The sequence below is a fragment of the Lithobates pipiens genome, unplaced genomic scaffold (assembly GCF_037356315.1).
Source record: "Lithobates pipiens isolate NorthernLeopardFrog02 unplaced genomic scaffold, aLitPip1_a1.2 Scaffold_23, whole genome shotgun sequence".
Taxonomy (NCBI): Eukaryota; Metazoa; Chordata; class Amphibia; order Anura; family Ranidae; genus Lithobates; species Lithobates pipiens.
The window spans coordinates 69665269-69693198 of NW_027507785.1; the positions used below are offsets into that span (position 1 = coordinate 69665269).

At 45.1% G+C, this 27930-nt stretch overlaps 1 protein-coding gene across 3 annotated transcripts in view; it reads left to right on the plus strand.

The window, feature by feature from the left end:
• SHQ1 (SHQ1, H/ACA ribonucleoprotein assembly factor) overlaps positions 1–16507 on the plus strand; it is a 147986-nt gene extending 131479 nt beyond the window's left edge. For all 3 annotated transcript variants that reach the window (XM_077451830.1, XM_077451829.1, XM_077451831.1), the window contains exon 12: positions 14532–16507. In XM_077451830.1, the coding sequence (XP_077307956.1) occupies positions 14532–15123 (592 nt within the window). In that variant the 3' untranslated portion in view covers positions 15124–16507. The remainder of the gene's footprint in view (positions 1–14531) is intronic.
• Positions 16508–27930: the final 11423 nt, after the last annotated feature.

A 27930-nucleotide genomic window follows, 5' to 3' on the forward strand; every position in this document is an offset into this window, starting at 1 on the left:
GGAACTACGTTTCCCATGATGCTCATGCACTCTTCAGTGTAGTGGAGCATCATGGGAAATGTAGTTTCAAAACATCTGGGGTGCCAAGGTTCGCCATCACTGCTCTAGAGGTTGCTAGGGGTTCATTGAGCTGTGGCTGATTGACGTCCCATCTGATGGTGCCTGCATAGTTCTAGGGCCAATGCCACATGGCACAGCCAGGTACATGAACCCAAAATGGTCTGTACAGGTGGCATTGAAACCATCACTGCAACAGAAGCATTCTTCCCACTGGTCCCCAGTGAAGTGTTTTTTTTTTTGTTTTTTTTGCAAGGGTTCCCCAAAATCTGAAAATGATTTCAAGAGTTCCTCTGCAGGAAAAAGACTATGAAAGGCTGGTCTAGGTTAATAGGTGATTTAGGTAAATTGCCATCTTAGGTGCCTTAGGTTAAATGCCACCCCCTCCAATTGTTGCCCTATACTTAATGGCTCTCTTTGGTTGCTAGGACACTGGCACAGCAAACAAAGATGCTGTGGCCCAGCTGCCAGCTTCCTAGCAACTGACACTGGTGGTGGGTCATTGGTTGCTCGGATGCAGACAGCAGAGCTGCACAGCATCATTGGCTATTATGCTGCACCATAACAACCAATGATGCTGTGCGGTCTAGCCGCCTGAGTTCTAGCAACCAGCTTAGTAACCCTGTCCTTTGTATATAAGAAAATGGCACTGAGCTGCAGTGAGGATGGAGTATTCAGTATGGACACTTTGGCCCCCCGGGAAACCCCACACTAAGTGCCACACTTTGCTTCATTGGGGGCACTACTTAAGCCTAGGCACCAGTGAGACTCCTGCGGCTGATTATTATACACTATATTGCCAAAAGTATTGGGATGCCTACCTTTAAACGCACATGAACTTTAATGGCATCCCAGTCTTAGTCCATAGGGTTCAATATTGAATTGGCCCTCCCTTTGCAGCTATAACAGCTTATAGTAAGGCTGTCCTCAAGGTTTAGGAGTGTGTCTATGGGAAAGTTTGACCGTTCTTCCAGAAGCGCATTTGTGAGGTCAGGCACTGATCTTGGACAAGAAGGCCTCCAAATCATTTGGTGGAGTGGGGATTATGGTATGGGGGTTGTTTTTCAGGGGTTGGGTTTGGCCCTTTAGTTCCAGTAAAGGATTTTCTTAAGGCATCAGCATACCAAGACATTTTGGACAATTTCATGCTCCCAACTTTGTGGGAACAGTTTGGGGATGACCCCTTCCTATTCCAACATGACTGCACACCAGTACACAAAGCAAGGTCCATAAAGACATGGATGAGCGAGTTTGGGGTGATGGAACTTGACTGGCCTGCACAAAGTCCTGACCTCAACCCAATAGAACACATTTGGGATGAATTAGAGCAGAGACTGCAGACCATACCTTCTTGTCCAACATCAGTGCCTGACCTCAAATGCTCTTCTGGAAGAATGATCAAACATTCTCAAAAACACTCCTAAACCTTGTGGACAGCCTTCCCAGAAGAGTTGAAGCTGTAATCGCTGGAGGGGGGGGGGGGAGGCTCCATATAAGACTGGGATGCCATTAAAGTTTGCATGTGTGTAAAGGCAGGTGTCCCAATACTTTTGGAGATTTAGTGTTTATCTGCCAAATGTCGTGTTTTTTTTTTTTTTTCTTCTTTTAGAACCCTGGGACTTGTAGTGTCTCTGGAGCCAAAGGCCGCCCAAACCCCTTGTTCACATGTTCATTTTAGGTCAGGGCTGGAGCTGCTTAATCTTCTGCTGGTTGCTTGTCTTTCTTCTATTTCCAGTCCGGTAATGTCACAGGAATGGAATGAGAGGAAACCGGGATTAAACGTTGTTATTCTCAGTCTCCCCCTGGAAAGGGCCACTTGTGATCTATCCAGCTGCTTATAACTGCTAACAGATCCTTGTGTTCATCTCAGGCAGAACACGACGCTTAGAATATAAAGTATCCGCGTGCCGGGAGGCCAGGACAAGGCACAGAGCAGAACGCGGGACTCACAAGTGAGCCAGCTATGTAGATCAGTGTGAAAAGTACGAAAGCTGCAAATGATGCGTCTATATTACCCCGCATTGCTGTAGTACACTGGTACCTTTACCAGATTTAATTTGTGAGCCGTGTCCCCACCGGGGTGATTTCCCTTCACTTCCCATCAGGACACAGGCTGCAATAATACACTTCAAAGAAGAAATATATTTGCAGCTCACGAGACCATTATGCTGGGGCACTTTCTTGGCTGACTGGTTGCAAGAAAACTGATGCTGATCCTATGTCCCAACCACCAGAACACCCAAAGCATTAAGGGCACATTCACACCAGATGCAGTTGGATGCATTAATGACTGCATTCTACCTGCATAGACTTCAAAATCCAGATTATTCTATAGGCATAGTTTACATCATTGCAGTGCAGTGAAAAATAGTACAGCATCATGCATTTTTCTGCACTACCAAAACGCATGTAAATACAATGCATCACAGTGCACAATAATTTAAAGTAAATCACTCATGTGCCACATCCGTAAAATTAATTGGAAAAGAAAAAAAGAAACCCTATAGGTCGGACTTTCGAAGCAGATTGTCTCTATTGTCTTAAAAAATGTAATTTGATTAAAGATAAATACATTAACATAAGCAATATAAAATGTATAAAAAGGTGTCGTCCATTGACGGCCACGCAATGGGCGGTAAAGATGGACTTTGCATATACCCAAAGAGCGAGATGCTGTTTCAACAGTATGGCGTCAAAACATGTGTGAACCCCTGTGTGTCAACGCGTTTCGCTGGATTGCTTCCTCAGGACCCACATTGGAGGGTAAAGAAACAGGTCTCACTGATCCGGGTATACGCCACTGTCTACACAGGACTTTCCCTGGATGGGAGCCACAACACCAAAATGGCCAAAACCAGGATTTCAAACTTGGAATATATATTTCACAAATGGTGGTTAAACCTCTAGGGGGAAATGAGAGTTTGTATGGTACACTTATAATCAGGCATAAGTAAAGTATTAGCTGTACTGAAGTCAGTAGTCACATTCGCATTGGATAATGATTACAGCCCATTTAAAACTTTAACATGGCATGAAGAATATCTATTTCACAGCTTTAACCGCATATATCCAACAGAGAGGCAGCACCAGTGCCTGTATATCTTCCTCTGAAAGTACCAATGGTATATTTCAGTAATCAGACACTTAACCTGTCCGAGGATCCAGCGCTGTGCTTGCCCTAAGGGTTGCCGGGGACTGTTCAGATCTCGGTGCCGACTTCTTGGGCCTGTGAGATGTCCCAGAAGATTGTGGGGAGGGGAGAACTTCTGATCGGATCGCCTAGGCAATCCGAGCAGAAGTGGGAGCGGGTACCTGTCAAAACCCCCCCCCCCCCAAAAAAAATTATTCCAAATGTCAGGGGAGCAGGGGTGGAGCACCTAAAGCTGAACTTCACCTTTTGGGTGGAGTTGCGCTTTAAACAAAGTTGTAACTTTATTGTCCTGGACAGGGAGACACAAAGTTCCTGCCCTCTCTGTTTGCCCCAAAATTGGGCTCAGTCATAGGCCTTGTTCTAGGTATGAATCTGTGCCCAGCGTTTAGGGTCAGGCACCTGCAAGGATGTCACTTTGGGGGAGCAGGTTAACACGGTCCTCATATCCTACACGACATGGATTCATACCCCCCACCCTACCCTATGTAGAAGGCCATAGAGAAGCATTCTGGAAGACATGTTTTGCTGGAGAAAAAGATACATTGTGATGAGGAAAGGACAGAGAAGTGTTCATGGATTGTAGTGAACTCAGCATCAACAATATCCCGTCTAGAGATGTGCACTGCGAAAAAAATTGTTTTGATTCGTTTCAAATTCATTCTGCTATGATTGGACGCCAGGCCTCCAATCATAGCAGAGGACGGGAAGAGAAGATGGGAGAAGACATCTAGGAGCTGTCCCACCGAGACAGGTAAGTGCAGACGGCGGGCCAGCAGGGGGCACACTGGCAGCATTTGATATGGCACAGTGGCGGCAATTGATGGGCACAGTGGCTGCGTTTGGGCACAGTGGGAGCAATTGATGGGCGCAGTAGCAACAATTGATGGGCACAGTGGCGGCAATTGATGGGCACAGTGGCGGCAATTGATGGGCAGAGTGGTGGCAATTGATGGGCATAGTGGCTGCTTTTTGGAACAGTGGCAGCAATTAAGGGGCACAGTGACTGCGTTTGATGGCACAGTGGTGGCAATTGATGGGCACAGTGGCTGTGTTTGATGGCACAGTGCCTGCTAATGATGGCCACAGTGGCTGCATTTTATTTGGCACAGTGGCTGCGTTAGGTGGCCACAGTGGCTGCATTTGATGGTCACAGTGGCTGCATTTGATGGGCACAGTGGCTGCATTTGATGGGCACAGTGGCTGCGTTAGATGGGCACAGTGGCTGCGTTAGATGGGCACAGTGGCTGCGATTTGATGGTGTTTTTTTCAGAATTTTTCAGTTTGTTTGCGCCCCCCAAAAAATATTCAGCACCAGCTGCCACTGCTAGACAGAATTTCCTATAGGTCCAGAAAGCAGGAAGGCCAACTCATCGCTGGAAATGGATTCAACCAAGGCTGCCAAGTCTTTAGAAATTTGTCCTTGGTCCCCGCAAGTATCGCCGCAAGCTTCTCGTTGGTCAGCGTACCATGCACCTGTCGTTTCACCTCCTCAAAACGGAGGAAAGGTGTTTTCTACTCTTTCGCAGTGGTTTTGTTTAGTAGCCACAAAAAAATGTGTTGCCAAGATACATTCTCGTTTCGCTAACTCCAGGATAGGTTTATGAAGTAAAGCTTCCCAGGGGTCCTTACATACTGTATAATTAGAATGAAATGGCGTATTGACCAAAGCGTACACCCGCATCCACAGCCTTAGGTGCTGGCATGATTTCAGGAAGCTATGTACAGTACCTGGCCCCTTCCACCAGCCACAATCCACCTACTTCCCATGGAGAAGCACAGTGATGACATCACTGGGTCCAAATTAGGGTGTGTAATGAAAACTGAAAGGTTTTCTTTTAAAATGTTATTGAAGAGTGGGAGAGGAGGAATGGAAGGAGGCAGAATATAGACAGATTAAAGTGGCTCGGGGCTGTTGGAGGAGGGCAGGTAGTCTCACTTCTATATGGTTAGACTAAACAGCAAAACACTTCACTAATCATAATGTTATCTCTCACACACCAGTAATAAATCTGTGTGGCTGCTCTGTTGACTGACAATTTTATAGCTTTAAACAGGTTAATCTCAAGGACAGAATGAATGGCTTCAAGAGAATAACAAATGAGCCTGTTCTCTATGGCTGGCCATCAATGGGACATCTTGTACATCCACCCAATGAAGACTTTACTAGATGTAACAATGTAAATGCAAACAGTCACCCTTCAAAGAGAAAGTGAATTTCCTGGGAATGGTGTGTTCTTCCAATAGATGTGATGTAGCAGATTGTACACAGATGTCTGCTCCATTGCACTGCCCAGCGGTCTCTGAGATCGTACACAGTGATAACATCCGAATCCAAACCGAAGAACAAAAATCAAATATATTGCAGCTTGCCAGTCCTTGGATGCGGTCGCTGCATTTAATTTAATTTTTTTCTGGCTTGTTTTCCTCTATTTTCTCCAAAGTGACCTAGGGTGACAACGCTCACTTACTGCACTGTATGTATGGAGGAGCAATGTTGTCACCCTCTCATCTTCTTCATAAGGCTTGGTTCACACAGATGCACTTTGCTTTTGATCTGTTTCTGCACACAATTTTTTATGCTTTTTTTTTATTTGCATTTTTTATGTTTTTTTTTTGTGTGGCCAGTTTGTTGTTGGGTGGATTAGGGATGGATTCACACCTATGCAGTTTTAGTGCTTTTTGCATTACAGAACGTGTTCCATAGGAAACCATGTTGGATGGACTGCAGTGCAAATCTGCAAAATCCAAAAAGCACTAAAACTGCATAGGTGTGAATCCAGCCTAAGGCCTTATGCACACAGGTCGTTTTTACAGCTGGGGCGTCTTATGTTTTTTTTATTTATTTTTTTTCTACTGCCTCTAAACGCCCCTCAATGTTAGCCTATGGGGGTTATTTACGAAAGGCAAATCCACTTTGCACTGCAAGTGCACTTGGAAGTAAAGTCGCTGTAGATCCGAGGGGGACATGCAAGGAAAATAAAAAACAGCATTTTAGCTTGCACATGATTGGATGATAAAATCAGCAGAGCTTCCACTCATTTCAGATCTACCCCTTATGCCGCGTACACACGGTCGAACTGTTTGATGTACTTAGTCCGTTGAAACACATTTCAGCGGACAATCCGCTCGTGTGTGGGCTTCAGCGGACTTTTTCAGCGTGCAGTCCGGAGTACTAAGAATTTCGCATTTTCCAAAAATCTGTCCGTCATACTTTGGTTTCAGCGGACAATACGGTCGTCAGTATGCTAGTTCGATGGACTAAGAATGGCGCATGCCCAGAAAGGATTTACACGGTGGAAGGGTGCTTTGCTGTGTCTTGGACTTCCTATTTCTAGTCCCGTCGTACGTGCTGTACACGTCATCGCGCAAGCTTTCGACGGACTGTTTGTGTATCCGTGTGTGGTCAAGTCCGTTCAGTGGAAACTACGACGGATTGTCCGTCGGATTGTATGACGGACTAAGTACGCCATACAATCCGCTCGTGTGTACGCGGCATTAGATTTAGAGCGACTGCACTTCCAAGTGCACTTTCAGTGCAAAGTGGATTTGCCTTTTGTAAATAACCCCCTATGTGTCCATGCACACATCAACTTTCAAAGGCATTTGGAGGCAGAAGCGTTTAGGGGCAGTAGAAAAAAAAATAGCAGCCTGTGCTTTAAATAAATTCCCTGCCCCTTTTTAAAATCACAGTGGCTGAAAAAACCATAGATGTGAACATGTCCCATAGGAAGCCATGTTAAATGGACTGTAGTGCATTTCTGCAAAAGCATTAACAAACGCATAGGTGTGAACTGTGTAATAGCTGAGAACAATGCAATTTATAACAGCACAGAGAGCATACAAAGTTGTTTGTTGACAAGATTTCTGGCAGGATCCGCAGATTTTTTTTTTGGGGGGGGGGAGCACTTGTCAAACAGATATAAAAAAAAAAACACGTTTAATGGTATATTCAACAGGGCAAAAGCGAATATTGGAAGTTCATTGTTATAGTTTGCATAAACTTTAACTGCTTTCAACTGAGAATTGTACCGGATCCTCCACCCCTCCCTGCAGCTATACCAGTCCTTTCAGGGTCTGCACCCCCATGCTTCACCTGTCTAGGTCCTGATGTCATTAAGACCAGAGAATGGACAGTCCACTAGTGGGATTGTGGGGGAGCGCTACCTACGGGGGGGCGGAGGATCAGGAAAGTAAAACCTTTTCTCGTCTCCCCCTAGACAAAATGAGCTGCTAACCTATGCAGTGCGGGCGAAGCCCAGTTTGGTTTTTTATTTGCCTAGAGTTGAGCTTTAAAGTCTAATGCCCCGTACACACGATCGGAAATTCCCCCAGCAAAAGTCCAATGAGAGCTTTTGGTCGTAAATTCCGACCGTGTGTATGTTCCATCGGACTTTTGCTGGTGGAATTCCTGCCAGTAAAAGATTGAGAGCAGGTTCTCTATTTTTCAGTCGGAAAAAGTTCTAATCAGAAATTCCGATTGTCTGTACAAATTCCAACGTGCAAAATTCCTACGCATGCTCGGAAACAGTTCTGACGGAAAATCAGCTCGTGTGTACGGGGCATAAGTGCAGTCAAACTAAAAAAAACAGAAAAATCAGTACAAGGGACATAACTTACAGACAGGCAGAATGTGCTATTGCCTCTATCTGCCATGGTCTATGAATGGAGGACATACAGATGGTTGATAACTCCTCACCCCTCCATTCATAGAAGGTGTTTGATTCATAAAAGCTGTAGAATGGTGGATGTGTGCGGAAAGGGTGGGCATAGTCAGGATTTCTGGAGGAGAGCCTGTGACAGTCCCTTAGTTGTATTAACCCCAGCTGCACTGGAAGATAATGGTGGTGTGGGTGGGGACATGTACAGAGGGGGGCATCAGCATAAGGGACACATCCTACTGACTGTAAGTTTGTGTCCCTTTTGCTGACTTCTATTTTTTACACTTTGCGATGCAATCACAATGTTGTAAGTCATAGTAGTTTGTATCAGTGTAGAGACATCTGAAAAGAAAACATATATAAGGGGACAGAACAGTGGAGGAGGGGGTACAGGGGGTGTTTATAAGGAAAAGAAAACAGTCTGGAAGTTAGGCTGCCGTGCTAGGAGCAAAGTCATCCCTGAGCTTTATGGAGCTCCCATGGTGCCCATATTTCATTGTATTTATCCAGCATGTTGTTCAATCTGGCAGTTCGTTTTATTATCAGCTGGATCTCTTTATTTGTACCGTGAGCTCAGTAATATGTATTTAGCAGTTTTTAAGCCTTTTCGGATTGTTAATGCACATAAAATGAACCATTTAGTGTAAAAGTTCATCGCTTCGCCTCTAAAAACTAAATTTTTTAGTACCTTTGCAGTGAAAATATATCCGTTAAACCATGATGTACCTTTATTTGTTAAAATCCAATTTTGTTTGCAATGACATCTAATGTGGAGCACGCATCTAATTGCAAAGCCCACTTATCTTTTAAACCCGAAGTCTCTAAACTGTGGCCCTTTGCCCGTTTTTTTCTGGCCATTGGGGCATTATTCCTCCCACTGTCTGCAACAGTGGGGCATAGTTCCTGCGGCTGACACCAACGATGGGACACTATTCCCCCATCTGACACCAATGACAATCACTATTCCTACCACTGACACGGATAGGGCACTATTCCTCCCACTAATACCAACAATAGGGCACCATTCCACTGACAGCAATGATGGGGCTGAACCAGCTATGAGTAAGCACTAGCCTTAGTGCGAAACGCATCAGCTGTTAGCATCTTTTGCTGTGATGTCATTTGCTGTGTCCTAAATGTTATTTAAATAAAGCATAGTTTTAGCATTGGAGTGCGGCCGTCCAGAGTTCTGTCATTATCCACATTATCTGCATGCTGTGGCCCGCACCCGGATCCCTTCACCTGGAGCAATTATCTCTGAGTTCCCAGGATCTGCCTTTGAGCAGTGGTGTATATCTCTCATGGGGCACTAATTTCCCACTGATACCAATGATGGGGCATTATTTTTCCCCACTGATACCAATGATGGGGCACTATTCCTCCCACTGATACCAATGAATGGGCACTATTCCTAGCCCCTAATACTAACGATGGGGCAATGTTTACTGCCACTTACATCAGGGCATTTTCCCACTGGCCACAGTCTGGCCCCTGTAACATATGAAGGACACTAAAGTGGCCCATTCTTAAGAAAGTTTGGAGACCCCTGCTTTAAACCATGGGTCTCCAGACTACGGACCACAGGTCATTACTGGTCCGCTACAGGATTGCTTCTGACCCTCAGCCAAGGGCAAGTTCCACCCACTGCACTGTCCTTCTGCAAGCCAATTGGTTGCTAGGCCCACCAGCAACTGATGTGCTTGCTTCAGCAGGAGGACAGAATGTCCTCCATTCATGCTTGCTCTGTCTCCCAGATACACTGACTACAGCCATTCTGTATGCAAGGTAATGTTGAACCACTGGTAGGTATTGTGATATAAGGGTAGCCTCCTAAAATGGACCCTGAAGTAAGTGGAGGACACTGATGGGAATCATGATATGATGTTAAGAGGGGCTCTAATGGGGGCCCTCGTGTAAAGAGGGACTTTGATGGGGACCCTCATGTAAGAAGGGACTTTGATCGGGACCCTGATGTAATCTCAAACTCCTAAGTGTAATGTAATGGGAGACTTCGCTTTGTTTTACTGAAGTTCTGTCTCTTTTGTTCTAAATCCTATTATGCTGATTGCAAAAAATATCCAAGTAAAACTTATTTATTCATTTATTTTTCATTGATCTATAAAACTCAAACTGAAAAATTTGGAGACCTCTTGTAAAAAATGTTAACCTTACACTCTGGCTTTTGCCTGCAGCACCTAGGTAAGAATAAATACACACAGGTTGTCAGGGGGAGGTAAAAACAGCTGGTTGATCCATAACCCCCCCCCCCCCCCCCCAAACCTGACCACCCACCTATAGAAATATACAGTGCCTTGAAAAAGTATTCACACCCCTTGAAATTTTCCACATCATGGTACAACCAAAAACGTAAATGTGTTTTATTGGGATTTTATGTGATAGTCCAACACAAAGTGGCACATAATTATGACATGGAAGGAAAATGATTTATGGTTTTCAAAATGTTTCACAAATAAATATCTGAAAGGTGTGGTGTGCATTTGTATTCACCCTCCTTTACTCTGATGTCCCCTAACTAAAATATAGTGGAACCAATTGCCTTCAGAAGTCACCTAATTAGTAAATAAAGTTCACCTGTGTGTAATTTAATCTCGGTATAAAGACAGCTGTTCTGTGAAGCATTCAGAGGTTTGTTAGAGAACTTTACTGAACAAACAGCATCATTAAGGAACACACCAGACAGGTCAGGGATAAAGTTGTGGAGAAGTATAAAGCAGGGTTAGGTTATAAAAAAATGGCCCAAGCTTTGAACATCTCACGGAGCACTGTTCAATCCATCATCCGAAAATGGAAATAGTATGGTACAACTGCAAACCTACCAAGACATGGCCGTCCACCTAAACTGACAGGCCGGACAAGGAGAGCGTTCATCAGAGAAACAGCCAAGAGGCCCATGGTGACTCTGGAAGAGCAGCAGAGATCCACAGCTCCGGTGGGATAATCTGCCCACAGGACAACTATTAGTCGTGCTCTCCACAAATTTGGCCTTTATGGAAGAGTGGCAAGAAGAAAGTCATTGTTGAAGGAAAGCCATAAGAAGTCAGGTTTGCAGTTTGCGAGAAGCCATGTGGGGGACACGGCAAACATGTGGAAGAAGGTGCTCTGGTCAGATGAGACCAAAATTGAACTCACCCTGACCACACCATCCCCACTGTGAAACGTGGTGGAAGCATCATGTTGTGGGGATGCTTTTCTTCAGCAGGGACAGGGAAGCTTGTCAGAGTTGATGGGAAGATGGATGGAGCCAAAGGCAGGGCAATTTTAAAAGAAAACCTGTTGGAGTCTGCGAAATACTTGAGACTGGGGCTGAGGTTCAGCAGGACAATGACCCTAAACATACAGCCAGAGCTACAATGGAATGTTTTGGATCAAAGCATAGTCATGTGTTAGAATGGCCCAGTCAAAGTCCAGACCTAAATCCAATTGACAATCTGTGGCAAGACTTGAAAGTTGCTGTTCACAGTTGCTCTCCGTCCAATCTGACAGAGCTTGAGTTTGCAAAGAAAAATGGGCTCAAATTTCACTCTCCTAGATGTGACCAGTGGAGGTAGCGAGTTCCAGAGAATGGGAGAGGCTCTGGAGAAATCCTGGAGACGAGTGTGGGAGGAAGAAATGAGAGAGCTTGAGAGTAGGAGGTCTTGAGAAGAGCGGAGGCGATATTTGGGCGATATTTGGAGACAAGATTGGTGATGTAGCTCAGGGCAGAGTTGTGAATGGCTTTGTATGTTGTGGTTAGTATTTTAAATTTAATTCGCTGGGCGATTGGGAGCCAGTGTAGGGATTGGAGGAGAGGGTTGGCAGACACTGAGCGGTTGGTAAGGTGGATAAGTCTGGCAGCAGCATTCATGATTGACTGAAGAGGGGAGAGCCTATGGAGAGTCAGGCCAATGAGAAGGGAGTTGCAATAGTCAAGGCGGGATATAACAAGGGAGTGAATGAGGAGCTTGGTGGTTTCATTTGTTAAAAAGGGGCGAATTTTAGAGATGTTACGGAGGTGAAATCTACAAACTTTTGACAACGATTGGACTTGGGGCTGAAATGACAAGTCAGAGTCTAGGATTACACCGAGTACCCTGGCGTGAGGGGAGGGCCTGATGGTTGCATTGTTGATTTTGATGGAAAAGTCATGGAGGGGGGCATGTGCAGGGGGGAATATTAATAGCTCAGTTTTAGAGAGGTTTCGTTTAACCACTACAATACAGGGCACTTTCACCCCCTTCCTTCCCAGCCCAATTTTCAGCTTTCATCGCTCTAGCACTTTCAGTGACAATTGCGCGGTCATGCTACACTGTACCCAAATTAAATTGTTATCATTTTGTTCGCACAAATAGAGCTTTATTTTGGTGTTATTTATTCACGACTCCGTTTTTTTTTTTTTTGCGATATAAGCGCAAAAAAAGCGGAAATTTGGAAAAAAAACAATATTTTCTTTTTTCTATTTGAAAAGAAATCCAATAAAATCAAATTTTGTCATAAATTTAAGCCAAAATGTATTCTGCTACATGTTTTTGGTAAAAAAAATTCCGTTAAGTGTATAATAATTGGTTTGTGTGATCACGGACATATGTACATCATGTACATATGTGTGCAGGTGATCACGTACATATGTGTGCAGATAATCATTGGGACATGTGATTTTAGTGGGACATATGTGGGGGACATGTTTTTATTATTAGGGACATGTGTTTTTATTATTTGGGGACATGTATGTTTTGGGGACATGTGTGTTTTGGGGACATATGTGGGGACTGTGTTTGTACTGTGTGGTGTGTTGTGTGTTTACACTACACTGATGATCAGTGAGTAAAAAGCTGTAAAAAGCAGCTCATACTCACTGATCATCAGCCGGCTGCAGCGTTCTGCTCTCCTCTCCTCAGCGGTGACTTCCGTGTGAGGAGAGGAGAGCCGATTGCCTAGCAACCGGCTGTTTGTTTACATCACATGACGGCCGTGATTGGACACGGCCGTCATGTGATCAGGAGGGCCAATCACAGAGCCCTCCTGCCGATCTGAGATGTGCCGTGTCCGGGTGACACGAGCACATCGGGATCGCGCCGCTGCGCGGGCACGCGCGCGCGCGATCCCGCTACTCCTGAAGGACGTTCCTAAACGTCCTATCAGGAGTAGACGGCTCCCACCCGGCCGTATATGTGCATTGGCCGGGTGGGAAGTGGTTAAGGAAGTGGTGTGACATCCATGCTGATATGTCAGTTAGCAGGTTAGTAATTTGAGACGAGACTGAAGGAGTGAGGTGAGTTGTAGACAGATAGATTTGGGTGTCATCGGTGTATAAGTGGTATTGGAAGCCATGGGCGCTTATCAAGTGACCAAGGGAGGAGGTATAAATAGAGAAGAGAAGGGGTCCAAGAACAGAGCCTTGGGGGACCCCCACAGAAAGAGGCAATGGAGAGGAGGATACAGAGTTGTAGGTGACACTGAAGGAGCGCTGTGATAGGCAGAGAACCAGGAAAGCGCAGAATCTCGGAGGCCAAGGGAATGTAGTTTATTGAGGAGGAGCGAGTGGTCAACAGTATCAAAAGCAGCAGAGAGGTCAAGTAGTAGGAGTATGGAGTACTGGCTGTTGGTTTTAGCAGTTAGTAGATCGTTAGTGAGTTTTAGTAAGGCAGTTTCCGTGGAGTGCTGAGAGCGAAAGCCAGACTGTAACGGGTCAAGAAGGTTATTTTCACTGAGGTAGGAGCTAAGGCGGTTGTAGACTAAGCGTTCTACAAGTTTAGAGGTGAATGGGAACAATGAGATAGGTCTTAAGTTGTTCAGGTTGGTGGGGTCCAGTGAGGGGTTTTTAAGTATGGGGGTGATCTGCGCATGTTTTAGAGGGGAGGGGAAGGTGCCACTTGAGAGGGAGAGATTGAAGATGTGAGTGAGGGAGCATAGGATAGAATTAGAGGGTGACCTTAATAGTTGTGAGGGAACAGGTTTTGCAACCTCTTCAGTAGTAGCAAATTCAAAAGAGGAGAGTGTTGAATGTGCCATTAGGCCAGGTATGTTGGGTGGGGAAGATGTACGCACAGCGGAGGTGTCCTCGCGAATTGCATCAATCTTGTCTTTGAAGTGATTGGCAATCTCTTGAGCAGTGAGTGAGTTAGTGGGTAGAGGGGGTGGGGGCACCAGAAGGCACCACATTTGACAGGAGGCACCACATGTCAAACTTACCCGTTAAAGTGTAAAACTGCTCTAAACCTCCTCTGAGAGGGGTGCTATGGCCTGATGTCCATGTGAATGAGCCCCAAATTTAACGTCATGTGCCTCTTCTCAAGAGATTTGGGACCCTCCGCTTCCTCAGGATCTCACTGGAAGGCCCATGGACCTCACTTTTCTGTACTGCACTTGAAGCAATAAAGCTTGGTCAAGGGCCCCCATAGGCTGTAATTGGATACTGAAGGAGTTCAGCACACTGATGCGCTCAGCTCTCCTGTCGATTAGCTCCCTGTGCGCTGTGCAGTGTAGGGATGATCCTGTGCAGGTATGTACAAGAAGCAAATATAAAGACAGATGAAAGTTCTCTTTCAATATGCGTTTAAATATTTTTTTTTTTAAAGCAATATATAACTTGCTTAAATGTGTGTATTTTATATCTGCCTACCCATTGGCACTAATATTTTTTTGCTTCCTTCCCATTCCTCGATTAGGTCCAAAAAATTGGCAGGTCTCGCAGACTTGCTGCAGACTGCCAGCCTCTCCAAAGCAGACCTGGGCTTAGAGCTGGAAGAGTTAGAGGAAGCTGCCAGTCTGGTACAAGAGGAAGAGAAATTGCTGAAGACTGCAGGCGGCGTTCCCAGGCAGCCCGCAGCCCTCATTACGTCTGAAACTTCCAGCAGTTCCTCATCTGAATACACTTCGTCTGATGAGGACGAGAGCAGCAGCAGCTCAGAGGAATCAGAAACACAAGACTTGCACGAGACGGCGCTCATACAGGCTGTGGAGATAACACCCAGCCAACCTGCCACAGCTGCAAACGCAGATCCTTCCCCGACCCTTGCAACTGTTCTTGTACAAGACATGACAGCGCATGTGGCAGTTAACGCCCCAGAGGTCCCCCATGGGCATGATGCCGCTGACAGCTCTCTAGTTGTGAAGGGAGCAGACAGTGCCATTGAACAACCAGGAGGCACCAAGCCAGAGGGACCCGTCAGCCACTTCTTAGAGGTGACCCCTTGCAAGAATCCTCTCCTTATAATACAGCATTCCGAAGACAGTGATGCTCCATTACCTATTGACTAATCCTTCCCATCGTTCCCATTAAAGATGGTGTGACCCACAACAAGAGCTCTGGATGGGTTTTCATTAGGAATAAATGATAGTCGTGTATGGCGGATACCTTATTAATGTATGAGATGTGTTCCTGGGCATTCAATCCATCTCCTAAGCGAAGCCAAACAACTTTAAAAGCCTGGCAGAGTGTGAACTGTCACACATCAGAGTGTAAATAACTGCTATTTTGTTTACTGATGTGGTCTTCGGGGAATTTTTCGTTACTAAAGAAGCTTGCGTTCTTGATATTCAATGGTGAAATGTGTTTTTAATTACCCATCGCTGTTTTGTCTCTCGGGGTATTCTATCACTGTGTGATTTATGTCAGCATGTTTAGAAGTTTAAATTGATCCACAGATGATAGAAGTTGTTTACTGATACTGGAATTTCATCAGTACAGGACTACAGTTGGGTTGTGTGGAGGGTACAGCAGACCAAGGTGGACTGTTTTTTGGCTGGCTCGCCAAAAGCAGTTAATGCTGCACGCTTTGAGCATCACTTGTGATTCTCAGGCCAGTTCTGAAATGCATCTTGTGTTAACTAGATATGAGCTTGGGCATCCTTCAAATTCATCTCTAACCCAAAATTTAATGAATTGTGGACTGGGTCATTTCCCACAGGATGGACCCTCTGATTGGCTTGCAAAAAGATCTGACTGCTAAAAAAGCCTGTATTAAAATCCCTCCTCTAGAACTCCAGGTTCTGACCAAACACTCAATGAACTCAATAGGAAAGCAGAAAGTTGCACGCCGATGATGTCCAGTCACATCCAGCTTTATTAAACTCACTGTTACCCCACCTAGGACCTTGCCTCTCGCCCGTTAGAGAGGAACGGTCCTAGACACAGGAAGTGTGCTATGTCCAAATGTAATAAATTTGGACATGGTCTGACATAATTGATGTGCATCGTGCTACTTTCTTGTTGAGTTCATAGAGTGTGTTTGGCACCCTTTGGCTGGCACTCATGTTTCCACAGCAGCGAGGAGTTTTCTTACAGGCTTAGAGCAGTGAGATCTCTCTACAAGCCCATCAGAGGGGCTCATTATTACATGGGAAGGAACCTTTGCCAGACAGCACAACCTGGTCCCAGACTTCCCAGACTGGTCCCAGACTTCAGTGCATTTAGGCAGTATAGCCTGTTTAAAGGCCAGTCCCCAACTTGCTGATTGCATAGTGAAGGAGCAGTAGTGCACTGATCAGTTCATCCCCTTGCTTTCTTCTTTTTTAAGCAGGCTCACAGTATTGGTGGCAGCACTGTGCAAAGCAGTAATGCCTTGACTGGTGCAGATTGCAGCCCCTGCTACAGGGGATTACAGGACGCTAAAATAAAGACTGAATGCAGGTATTTAGACTATTTGTGTGCAAAAGTATGTTTTGTTTTGTTTTTTTTACCTCGAGTAAACAATGTACTGTGGATTTACGATTTGCCTTTATTACCTATACCAACTATTGTCCATGTTCAACCATTAAGGTCCTGCTTACACATAGCCTTTGTTTTGTGAGGGATGGCCTGGTCCATCCATTGTACAGGTCCAACAGCTCAACTGTCATCATCCATCCATTGTACAGGTCAAATGGCTCAACTGTCCTGAAACTTGCATGCCAGACACTAACTGTCATAGCTTTTAAAGACAGCTAGGATATATTTAGAGTAATCTCTAATGGAATAACATTTAGTTTGTTAAAGTGGTTGCAAACCCTTACAGACCACTTTGACCTACAGGTAAGCCTAGATTAAGGCTTACCTGTAGGTCCATGAAATATCTCCTAAACCTACACGGTTTAGGAGATATTTGCAAAAAGACAGTCACCGCTGTCTACAGCGCATGCGCCTTAGACAGCGGCGCGCAGTCGCACTGAGATATGCCGTTAGTGGCGGATCCCGTGCGCATGCGCGGGAGTGACGTCATCGCTGCTCCGGCACTGTGAGTGGCCAGAGCAGCGATACCCGGAAGAAGATGGACGCTTTGTGCTACAGGAGACAGCAGTGACATCGCTGGCTCCTGTGTCAGGTGAGTGACACATATAGGGGGTCCCTGGGTTACAAACAAGATAGGGACTGTAGGTTTGTTCTTATGTTGAATCTGTTTGTAAGTCGGAACAGGTACATTTTTTAAGTGTAGCTCCAGCCAAAAAATCAATTTTTAAGCTTTTTGGATAACATGTCTGTGCCCCTGTACAGAAGATTTCACCTCACTTTCTGTCCCAATGATAATTGGATTTTGAAAATTTTGGGCTGTTAGGGAAACAAGGATTGGTGATAAAGCATCAGTGGAGACACCTTTTTCCCATATTAACTCTTACAGGAGAGAATTTCCCTTCCTAGGGGTAGATTTCCTCTTACTTCCTGTTGTCTCCCTCCGTTTGTGTGTAGGAGTCGTTTGTAAGTCGGATGTTTGTAAGTAGGGGACCCCCTGTAATGGGCTACTGTGCGATGCATAGTAGCCCATTATGCTTTACCTTTGCAGGGAGACAAAGAGGAAGTAAACCCACCAGGGTTTACTTCCTCTTTAAAGCACTGCATGTAATATTAAATTCCCAATATTTTTTTTCATCCCTCTTAAATTTAGAACTGCTGACCCCCTACAGGGGTAGGCAACCTTAGCCCTCCAGCTGTGGTGAAACTACAAATCCCATCATGCCTCTGCCTCTAGGAGTCATGCCTGTGTTTGTCAGGGTCCTGCGATGTCTCGTGGGCCTTGTCGTTTCAAAACAGCCAGAGGGCTGAGGTTGCCTACCCCTCCCTTACACTTTTATTACAGCCCCTTCCTATCTGCAAGCACTCTAGCAATGGCTGTATGGAATTTCTCAGGGCACGTTTTTCAAAGGTGGTAAGAGCTTAAGTGGTTGCATAAGCGCCCCCCAAATACATACCAGAGTTTGATTTCGATCCAGCGATGTGCATGAGAGCTGCGGCGCTCTCTCCTCATTGGCTCAAATCCAGCAGCAGGAGCAATTGGCTCTCACTGCTGTCAATCAGAGCCAGTGACTGGGAGCGAGGCGTGGGTGCAAGCAAGCACGAGTGACGTCATAGCAAGTGTCTTGAAGTGGGGGGGGATCAGGGGCGCCGATGGGGGACCCCAGAAGAGGAGGATCAGAGCTGACCTGTGCAAAACTATTGCACAGAGCAGGTAAGTATAACATGTTTGTTATTTTATGGAAAAAAAAAATCTCTTTATGAGAGACAGGGATAGAATGTTGTCACCGTATGACAGGAAGTACCCAATCAAGAACCTTCATGGCAGAATCATCGGGTATTATTTTAATGAAAGCTGCAATTTTTTTTTATTTATTTAATTACATCAACATTAAAGGCCTATTCACACTTTTGCATTTTTGATGCAGCAAAGCTCTTACATTGTGCTGCATGAAAATGCATGTCAAGTAGAAATCCCATTCCTTCCTGTTCCACATCTGTTCACTGCAATTTAGTGTGGAAGACAAAAGGAAACAAAAAGAAAAAAAAAGGAATTCAAAGCAAACCTGGGGTCGGACTTTAAAGGCACAACAAACACTGGGAGTACAAAAAATTATTTAACATTTATTGAAAAGTACATATAAAGACCAGAGACATGAAAGAAATAATAAAAATCACATATATAGATATGAATCGATACATGATGTGAGCCCTAATGCGTCTACACGTTTCGTCGTACACTTCTTCAGGACACATTTGGGGTTCAGAAATTGCAAAGAAGAGAAGGATCTCACTATCTAAAGATAAAAACATACAAATTACCATAGGCATATAATAAAAACGAAAAAACACTGTTAAAGCCAAGACAGAAAATCAAGACACATGCACATAGAGCAGAAATGCTTATGGGAACAAACGTATATAATGTTACCTTGCAGGAGGATCACATAAATACATGTTAGTCAATCAGTGATTGGACAGAAAAAGTTTCCAATAAAGAAAAGCATATGAAAAAACTCAGGGCCAACGCAGCTGAATACCGCCAAAACCTATAGAGGCCACCTGAAATTCAATGTAAAAAGCCAAAGATTTTAGATTAAACACTATGGCAAAGGTTTAGTATCAGATGGTGAAAATAAATACATAAAAAAAATATATATATATACTATATATAAAATAAAATATTTTTTATGTATAAATATATTATATATATATATATATATATATATATATATATATATATATATATATATATATATATATATATATATATATATGTTGGTATACCTGTGAGCTGATCATCAAAATCATATTAAAAAGGGGATATTAGATGGGAGGTGTTGTAGGCCATGGGCCATGATGAATAGATAAAAAAAAAAAAGATCCTTAAGTCACAAAAAAGACCATAGGCTGAAGCCTAACTATTTATCCAATATGGTGGATCCAGATCCCAGCTAGCATCATCCCAAACTATAAAACAAGCCACAAAACAGACATTAACATAAGCCTCTAAAATGAATATCAAATAGAGGAGAACCTCGTAGAAATGGATAAGTAAGTAGTAAGTAACTTACTAGGTATATGGTGGTATCACAAAAATCCCCTGGGAGAGAGTGAACAACTCTTCAACTGGTAATAGCAAAAATGAGGCAATTTAAAGCCAAAATTGGCGCCAAAAATTCCCGCCAAAAACCATCAAATAGGAAGGTATTTGATGGTTGTATGTGTATTTTAGTAAATATAAACTGCTAAATACCTTTTCTCATCAGCAGCAGTACTTCTATCAGTGTCCAGTCGAGCACTGGTTAAAGCTTGTAGGAAGAGTTTTCATTCTCCCCTGATTGTCCTATGAGGCTTCAGAACCCCTGACCTTCTGTCTGGACAGTGCTGATTGGCCCTGTGCAGATCACATGCACTCTCCCAAGAAAAAAAATGTGCAAAGTGATCCCAAGGTTCTGTGCTATCAGGAGATGGATTGGGGTCTGTGGAAGAAGGGGAGACTCAGAGAAGACAGGATCAAACAGCCTTTTTACACAATGCGGAGGATTAACCCTTTAGATTCCACAGTGAGTATAAGAAGCTTACACTTTACTGTTGTGGGTTTAGTAACACTATAATAATTTGCGCAGTAATTTACGATAAAAAGGAAGACAGGTTACAATACAATTCAAGAGTTTTAAGCAGGCCCCATCGAATTTTTGGTTTTTGAACATTTGTTTGATTTTATAATTGTTAGTGGAAATGAGCAGGACAGAAAATCTTTCCCAACTGAACACAATTCTAACTGTGAAAGTGATTTTCATTCTTGAAAAGTCGTACTTCTTGTACCGGGGAGTTGCGCAAACTGTTGTACACGCCACAAGCCAACAGCTGGCTCTCTTAGAAAGGAGACCTGGCGGCTAAACAGTCACCTGAACGCTTTCTGTGCCCTTTGGAACTGTGACCCCCCCCACCCATCATACTTCCCGGGCTCATCTGTCCCACCTGCAGGCCCTGGACTCAAATGGCAGGTACCATTGGGTGGAGGGGGAGGGAGAGACCAGCGAACATTCATTCACTGATCTCCCCTAGCTGCAAAGAACCCAGACACGTTATGTATACTTCCAATTTCAGGTGTCATTTTTTTTGTTCGCTGTGGATGGGAAAGAAGCTAACAAAGTACGAACTGTGCTCTATTATCTTCAATGAAGGGCAGGTGAGACATCAGGCATCTAAACGATCCCTAATGTCTCATTAAAGTGGTTGTAAACCCAAGGAAAAAAAGAAAAACTTGCCAGACAATGGCATAATGAGCTATTGTGCATAGCATACTAGCTCATAGCGAAATACTTACCTTAGATAGAAGCTGTTGCAGTGGTCCCGGCACACCGCTGTGAACGGCAACATGTCTCCCGGAGTTATTTCCAGGTTTTCGGGCTCCGGCGATGTGATTTTACTTTTTGGCCTAAGAGCAAAATGTTATGTGTGGCTGAAAATTGACACTGCACATTACCCTGAACACACCATCCCCACCGTGAAACATGGTGGTGGCAGCATCATGTGGGGATGCATGTCTTCAGCAGGGACAGGGAAGCTGGTCAGAGTTGATAGGAAGATAGATGGAGACAAATACAGGGCAATCTAATGCCGCGTACACACGATCAAACAATCCGGTGGAAAAGTCCGGCAAACTCAAGTCTGCCGGACAATCCGCTCGTGTGTAGCCTCCGGCGGACTTTTTTTTACCCAAAAGTCCAGAGGACTAAGAAAGTACCCCTGAAGAGAGGGACAAGACCCCCGAAGTCGGAAGAAGAGGGTGGCGACGAAGAAAGCCGGGCTCCTCCGCTAGCAAAAGAGCTAGCAGAAGATAGCAGAGGAGTCCGGCGAGAAGACCCCCGGAGCTGTGCAATAAACTATTTTAACCCTTGTGTGTTGTGTTTTATTTTTACTTTTTTTCACAGGTGAATGGGTAGGGGTACATTGTACCCCATACTCATTCGCATAGGGTGGGGGGTGGTATCCGGGCGCCCCCTTATTAAAGGGGGCTCCCGGATTCCGATAAGCCCCTCGCCCGCAGACCCCGACAACCAACAACCAGGGTTGTCGGGAAGAGGCCCTTGTCCTCATCAACATGAGGACAAGGTGCTTTGGGGTGGGGGGGGCTGCGTGGCCCCCCTTCCCCAAGGCACCCCCCATGTTGAGGGCAGGCGGCCTGGTATGGCTCAGGAGGGGGGGGGGCGCTCGCTTGTCCCCACCCCCTTTACTGGCCGGCCGGGTAGCGTGCTTGGACAAGGGTCTGATGTGGACCTAGGGGGGACCCCCACGCCGATTTTTCAGCATAGGGCTTCCCCTTTAAGTCCATACCAGGTGACGGGGCCAGCGACGCCTCCTTCGCTGGCCCCGGCTACCTGGAGACGCGCTCAAAATGAGCGGACTTTCCTCCGCGTGTTTGGGCGAGTCCGTTCATTTCAAAAGTCCGGCGGACTTAGTACGCCGTATTAGTCCTCTGAAAAAGTGCCATGTGTGGGCAAGTAGCTCATTCGGGAAGTCCGCCAGATAGTCGGCTACGTGTGTACGCGGCATTAGAAGAAAACCTATTCATGTGTTAGAATGTCCCAGTCAAAGTCCAGACCTAAATCCAATTGAGAATCTGTGGCAAGACTTGAAAATTGCTGTTCAGACACTCTCCATTCAATCTGACAGATCTTGAGCTATTTTGCACAGAAGAATGGGCACAATTTCACTCTCTAGATGTGCAAAGCTGGTAGAGACATCCCCAAAAAGACTTGCAGCTGTAATTGCAGTGAAAGGGGGTTCTACAAAGTATTGACTCAGGGGGGCGCTATACAAATGCATCCCGCACTTTTCACATATTTATATTTGTAAAAAAAAAAAAAGTTGAACCATTTATCATTTTCCTTCCACTTCACAATCATGTGCCACTTTGTGTTGGTCTATCACATAAAATCCCAATCATATACATTTCCGTTTTTGGTTGCAACAAATTGTAGAACATTTCAAGGGGTATGAATACTTTTTCAAGGCACTGTAGGTGCATATTTGACAGAAGCTCTTCAGTTAGCTCTGCTTGGGTTCCATGCAGTAAATACGCATTTCTGTGTTAATGAGGTGCCTGATTCAAACCTATTCAGGTTGCAGTTGATGCATTTTTTCCGGTGTGTTTTTGGGAGGTGTCTGTTGTCATGCCGCAGAAACACATCAAAAGAGCAAGCACTGTGTTTTTGATGCATTTCCGCTGCTTTTCCATTGAAGTCTATGGTACCAAAAACGCAACCTGCTGTGCAAAAAAAAAAGTCCTTGAAGCTGGGTTCACACTATTGCTGCATGCGGCTCCCAGCAGGGGTCCGGTGCGTCTCCGTTCACCTGTTTCAGTTCCGATTTCAGCCTGAATTCAGACCTGAAACGGACCAAAAGATGCACAGGCCCCCTGTGCAAATTTGCACCGGAGATATGTGAACCGGCTCCATAGAGAGCCAGTCGCAATCTCCTACCATGCAAATTGGATTGCAGGGAAACCTGGATCCAATTAGCATAAGTGTGAACCCAACCTTACCCTTTCCAAGAAATGCATCTGTGGAAACCCCATAGGAATTTGACCCATATGAAACCATGTTAAATGGACTATAGTGCAGTACTGAAAACGCACTGAAAAACACATAGGCGTGAATGAGCCCTTAGCCCTTGTACACACGGTCGGAGATTCCGACAACCAAATCCGTCTGAGTAATTCCGACGGATTAATTCTGGAAGAGGTCCGGAAGTGATGTTGCATACACACGGTCGGACTAAGTTGTCGGAAAATCCGATTGTACACAACGTGATGACGTTATTTCGTTACGACGGGACTACGTTCAGGCTAGTAGCCAATAGCTTTGGTCTAGGAATTTGATCTGAGCATGCGTGGCACTTTGTCCGTCGGAGTAGGCTACACATGATCGAAATGTGTCTGATAGGAGCATTTTGTCGGAAAATTTTACCGGCAAGTTGGAAAACTTGGTCTGTCGGATATTTTCCGACGGAAACAGTCCGATGCAGACCACACACAGTCAGAATATCCGATAAAACGGTCCGATAGGAAACATTCCGTCGGAATCTCCGACCGTGTGTACAAGGGCTTAGAAGGATCCTGCCGCGGGGGGGGGGGGGGGGGGCAGGGTTTCCATTTTTCAGGCCATTGATCTGCCAAGGTCATCCCCCATACCTTCAAATGTAATTGACGTCAAGCTGCGTGACTTGGAATTCTGGGAGATTTAATTCCCAGGAATATAAAAAAAATACTTTAAAAACCGCGCCAGTATTATCGACTCCTTTCGTATTCCCTTTGATAGCGGGAGAAGCCGGCGTTGTTGACATGGATGCAGGAACAGCGGGATTAAGAGACAAAGCCTCTCGCCGGCCATGTATCTTTCCTGCTTTCCTGAAGTTTATTTCTTTTCCTGAAGATTTCTGTCACTGTCAACACCAGATAGGCATTGATTAGGCCTGGATTTATTACGCCGCGTGATAAACGCATCTCTGAAATTGATTAATGCCACAGAAGAGCGCCCGAGGAGCCTGCCAGGCAAAGCCTTAAATAATGTTGGAAGATTGAGCCGATGTCTCAAGGCTGCAGAAAACAAACAGGGACACGCATGTCAGAGAGATAAATACTCGCGCTGTTTGAGTTGTGTGCGCAGGCCATTTGTCTGGGAGATAAGGAACGGCACTGCTGCCGGAGATAAGCTGGAGGGGGGGGGGGGGGTAGGGGGTGGCGAGAGCTCCTGGCAATTAGGATCCAGGGAATGGAGCGCCGACTCCTCTGCAGCAGTTGGATTCACCGCGACCAATCTACGCCGCTCTGCTCAGCCGTTTACATATTTCCTGCCGCTGGCGAATCCTGCAAATTATTTATCTTGTTTTATGTATAGCTGCATTTCTTAAGCATGCTGGGAGAGAGAAAACTGTTGACTGTGAATGTAATGCTCACCTAAACTCAGATTTTTTTATGTGCGTAGATTTAACGCGTGCCAAAATGTGTTCCCGTAACTGTTATTTGCAAACTCAATTTCATTGCAGGCCACCTTAGCATTATGGTTGCCCTCAAAGTATCAGTTCTATCTCCCCCCCCCCCAATCAAAAGTCAAGCGTCCCCCACCTAAAAAGGGAATGTCCCCCATATGGGGTTTTCCTAGGCAGCGGGTATGATAGAAAAATACTTCATACAATTTAAAATTCTTTAGATTTTATTAATGGCATCAATGACGATTAAAATATGAGCTGTGGTACAGGAGATATAAAAACAACACAAATGAAGCTAAGCACAATAGTACACAACATAAAATGTTGATAATGCACTAATTTTGACGCGTTTCGACCCCTCAGGGTCTTCTTTAGAGGATTTGTTCGCTGTGGAAAGATATTTTCATATATTGGAATCCATGAATATAAATATAGACATAATAGTAAACATCTTAATGTATAGTTACCAGTCATACTGTGTTGTATGGTATCTCCTGATCCTAAGGTCTTCCAAGACCCCTTAACTTGACCCCACTGAGAGTCCCCGGTCGACCGGCACACCAAAAGGGGAGACCAATTCGCTCATGGGTGGCTTACAGGGAGTCACACTATTGGAAAAATTCCCAAACACCAGAGCAGGGAGCGGAGGCAGAGAAGTAGCACTTGCAGTTGAAGTGTCGAGGAACAGTACTATAAGGCTACTTTCACACTGGGGCGTTGCGGGCGCTGGAGGTAAAGCGGCGCTATATTTCGCAGCAGTTTAGCGGCGCTATGCAGTTCGCTATGGGGCAGTTTTAACCCCCGCTAGGGGGGGCGAAAACGGGTTAAAACTGCCTGCAGTTGCAATTGCAGCTCTGCCCCATTGTTTTCTATGGGAAGGGGCGCTTTAGGAGCGGTAAATACAGCGCTCCAAAGATGCACACCGCTCCAGTGTGAAAGCCCTTGGGCTTTCACATTGGAGAGACAGCAGCGACTGTTTCAGGGCGTTTTGCAGGCCCCAGTGTGAAAGGGGCCTAAGTGCTTTATAATTTGCACAAGTAGGAAATTTCATAAATGTAATACAAAAGTATTAGATATGATGGGTGGACAGCTGAATATTACTAGGGAGCAGACTGCATGTTGTAAAAAATCCAATGAAAATAAATCTAAAAATGAATTTATAAAAATAAATAAATTAGGAAAATTTCTTTTAATACCAAAATGCGGGGGATTGGCCCCTTACTCCGATCTGTGATCACCCGAGTCTCGTTGACTCAGTGATCACAGTGCGCTCCCTGCAGGGGGAGCGCGCAAAGGGGACGACGTCTATCAATGGCCTCCCGGCAATGTAGGTCTGCGCTGTAGCCGTCATTCGGCTATAGCGCGGATGGGAACAGGTTAATAATGAATAGCTGCCGTAACGGTGATAAAGAACATAAAGGTAAAAAAAATACCTCTTTGATGTTGGTGTAAAATACGTGGCACGTGTAAGCACTGTCACAAAATTCTGCAACAGATTTGTATACACCCCACTAACATGGACATGAATCTGTTACAAGTTTCGCCATTTTTCATTGCAGCGCACGGCAATGCGCCAGCACACAATAACGGGTTCAGTGGGTTGTGAATGAGCCCCAAACAAAACGAATGGGCAGAATTCCACAACCTTTTTCTCTCCAGGTCTATCTCTTATCTCGTTGCTACTGATTACTCTGATAATCCTCAGTGATTATCAACGTCTTATCTCCCAGTCGTTTCCTCCTGTACTGTGTATCGTGTTCACACATCTCGCCCTGAGCCCAGATAACGACCCGCGCTCTGCCACACTGAGATCGGACATCTCTTCTACACCCAGCTATGCATATATAATCCCCATACCTTTCCACAATGATATCCCTGACATCCACGATCATTTTGGCAGCAAATTTCGATTTAGTTTTAGTCTTAGTCTTAAGACTAAAATGGCATTTTTCGTTTTAGCCTTCTGCAATTGTTTTATATTTAGTGGTCTCAATCTCCAGTACAATTTAGTCGACTAAAACTCATTTTAGTCATCTAAAATCAAATGGGTTGTACGGTAATTAACCACTTCAATACAGGGCACTTAAACACCTTCCTGCCCAGACCAATTTTGAGCTTTCAGCGCTGTCGTACTTTGAATGACAATTGCGTGGTCATGCTACACTGTACCCAAATGAAATTTTTATCATTTTTTTCCCACAAATAGAGCTTTCTTTTGGTGGTATTTGATCACCTCTACGGTTTTTATTTTTTGCGCTACAAATAAAAATTTTTGAAAAAAAAAATGTTTTTTTTTTGTTTCAGTTTCAAAACTTTGTAAATAAGTACGTTTTCTCCTTCACTGATGGGCACTGATAAGGCGGCACTGATGGGCACCAATGTGGCACCAATGAAGTGGCACTGATAGGCGGCACTGATGGGCGACACGGATGGGCGACACGGACGGACACTGATAGGTGGCACAAATTGGCACTGATAGCTGGCACGGATGGGCGGCACGGATGGGCACGGATAGGTGGCACAGGTGGGCATGGATAGGCGGCACAGGTGGGCACTCATAGGCGGCACAGGTGAGCACTCATAGGCGGCACAGGTGGGCACTCATAGGCGGCATCGGTGTTATACTATAGTAATGGATGCCAATCAGTGCCAAACAATAATGCATGCCAATCAGTGATGCCCATTGTGGGCACTGATTGGCATCCATTATGGGCACTGATTGGCACCCATTGTGCTGACTGGCATCCCTGGTGGTCTAGGGAGGATTATGACCTTTATTACCTTTTCCCTGGTGGTCTGGTGGTCCAGTGTGGGCATCCTGGGGGGGCTGTGCTGATAATCGATCAGCACAGACCCCCCCTGTCAGAGGAGCAGCCGATCGGCTCTCCTCTACTCGCGTCTGACAGACGCGAGTGAGGGAAAGCCGATCACCGGCTCTTCCCATTTACACTGTGATCAGCCGTGATTGGACACGGCTGATCACATGGTAAAGAGTCTCCGTCGGAGACTCTTTACCGAGATCGTAGTTGCCGGGTGTCAGACTGACACCCCGCAACAACGATCGCCGCGATGCGCGCCCCCGGGGGCGCGCAGCGGCTCATAATCCTGATCACGTCATATGACGTCCGGTCAGGATTATGAAACCACTTTTCCGCCGTCAATTGCCTATAGGGCGGGCGGCAAGTGGTTAAATTGTAATGTATTAGTTAATATTTCTCTACAATTTCCAAAATCATTATATTATGCTGGAGTGAAAAGTTATTATTTATGGCATTGAGGTATGAACATGCACTACAGACCATTGTTCATTTTGAAGTCAAATTTAAATTTAGTTTTAGTCTTGTGCCCCGTACAAACGATCG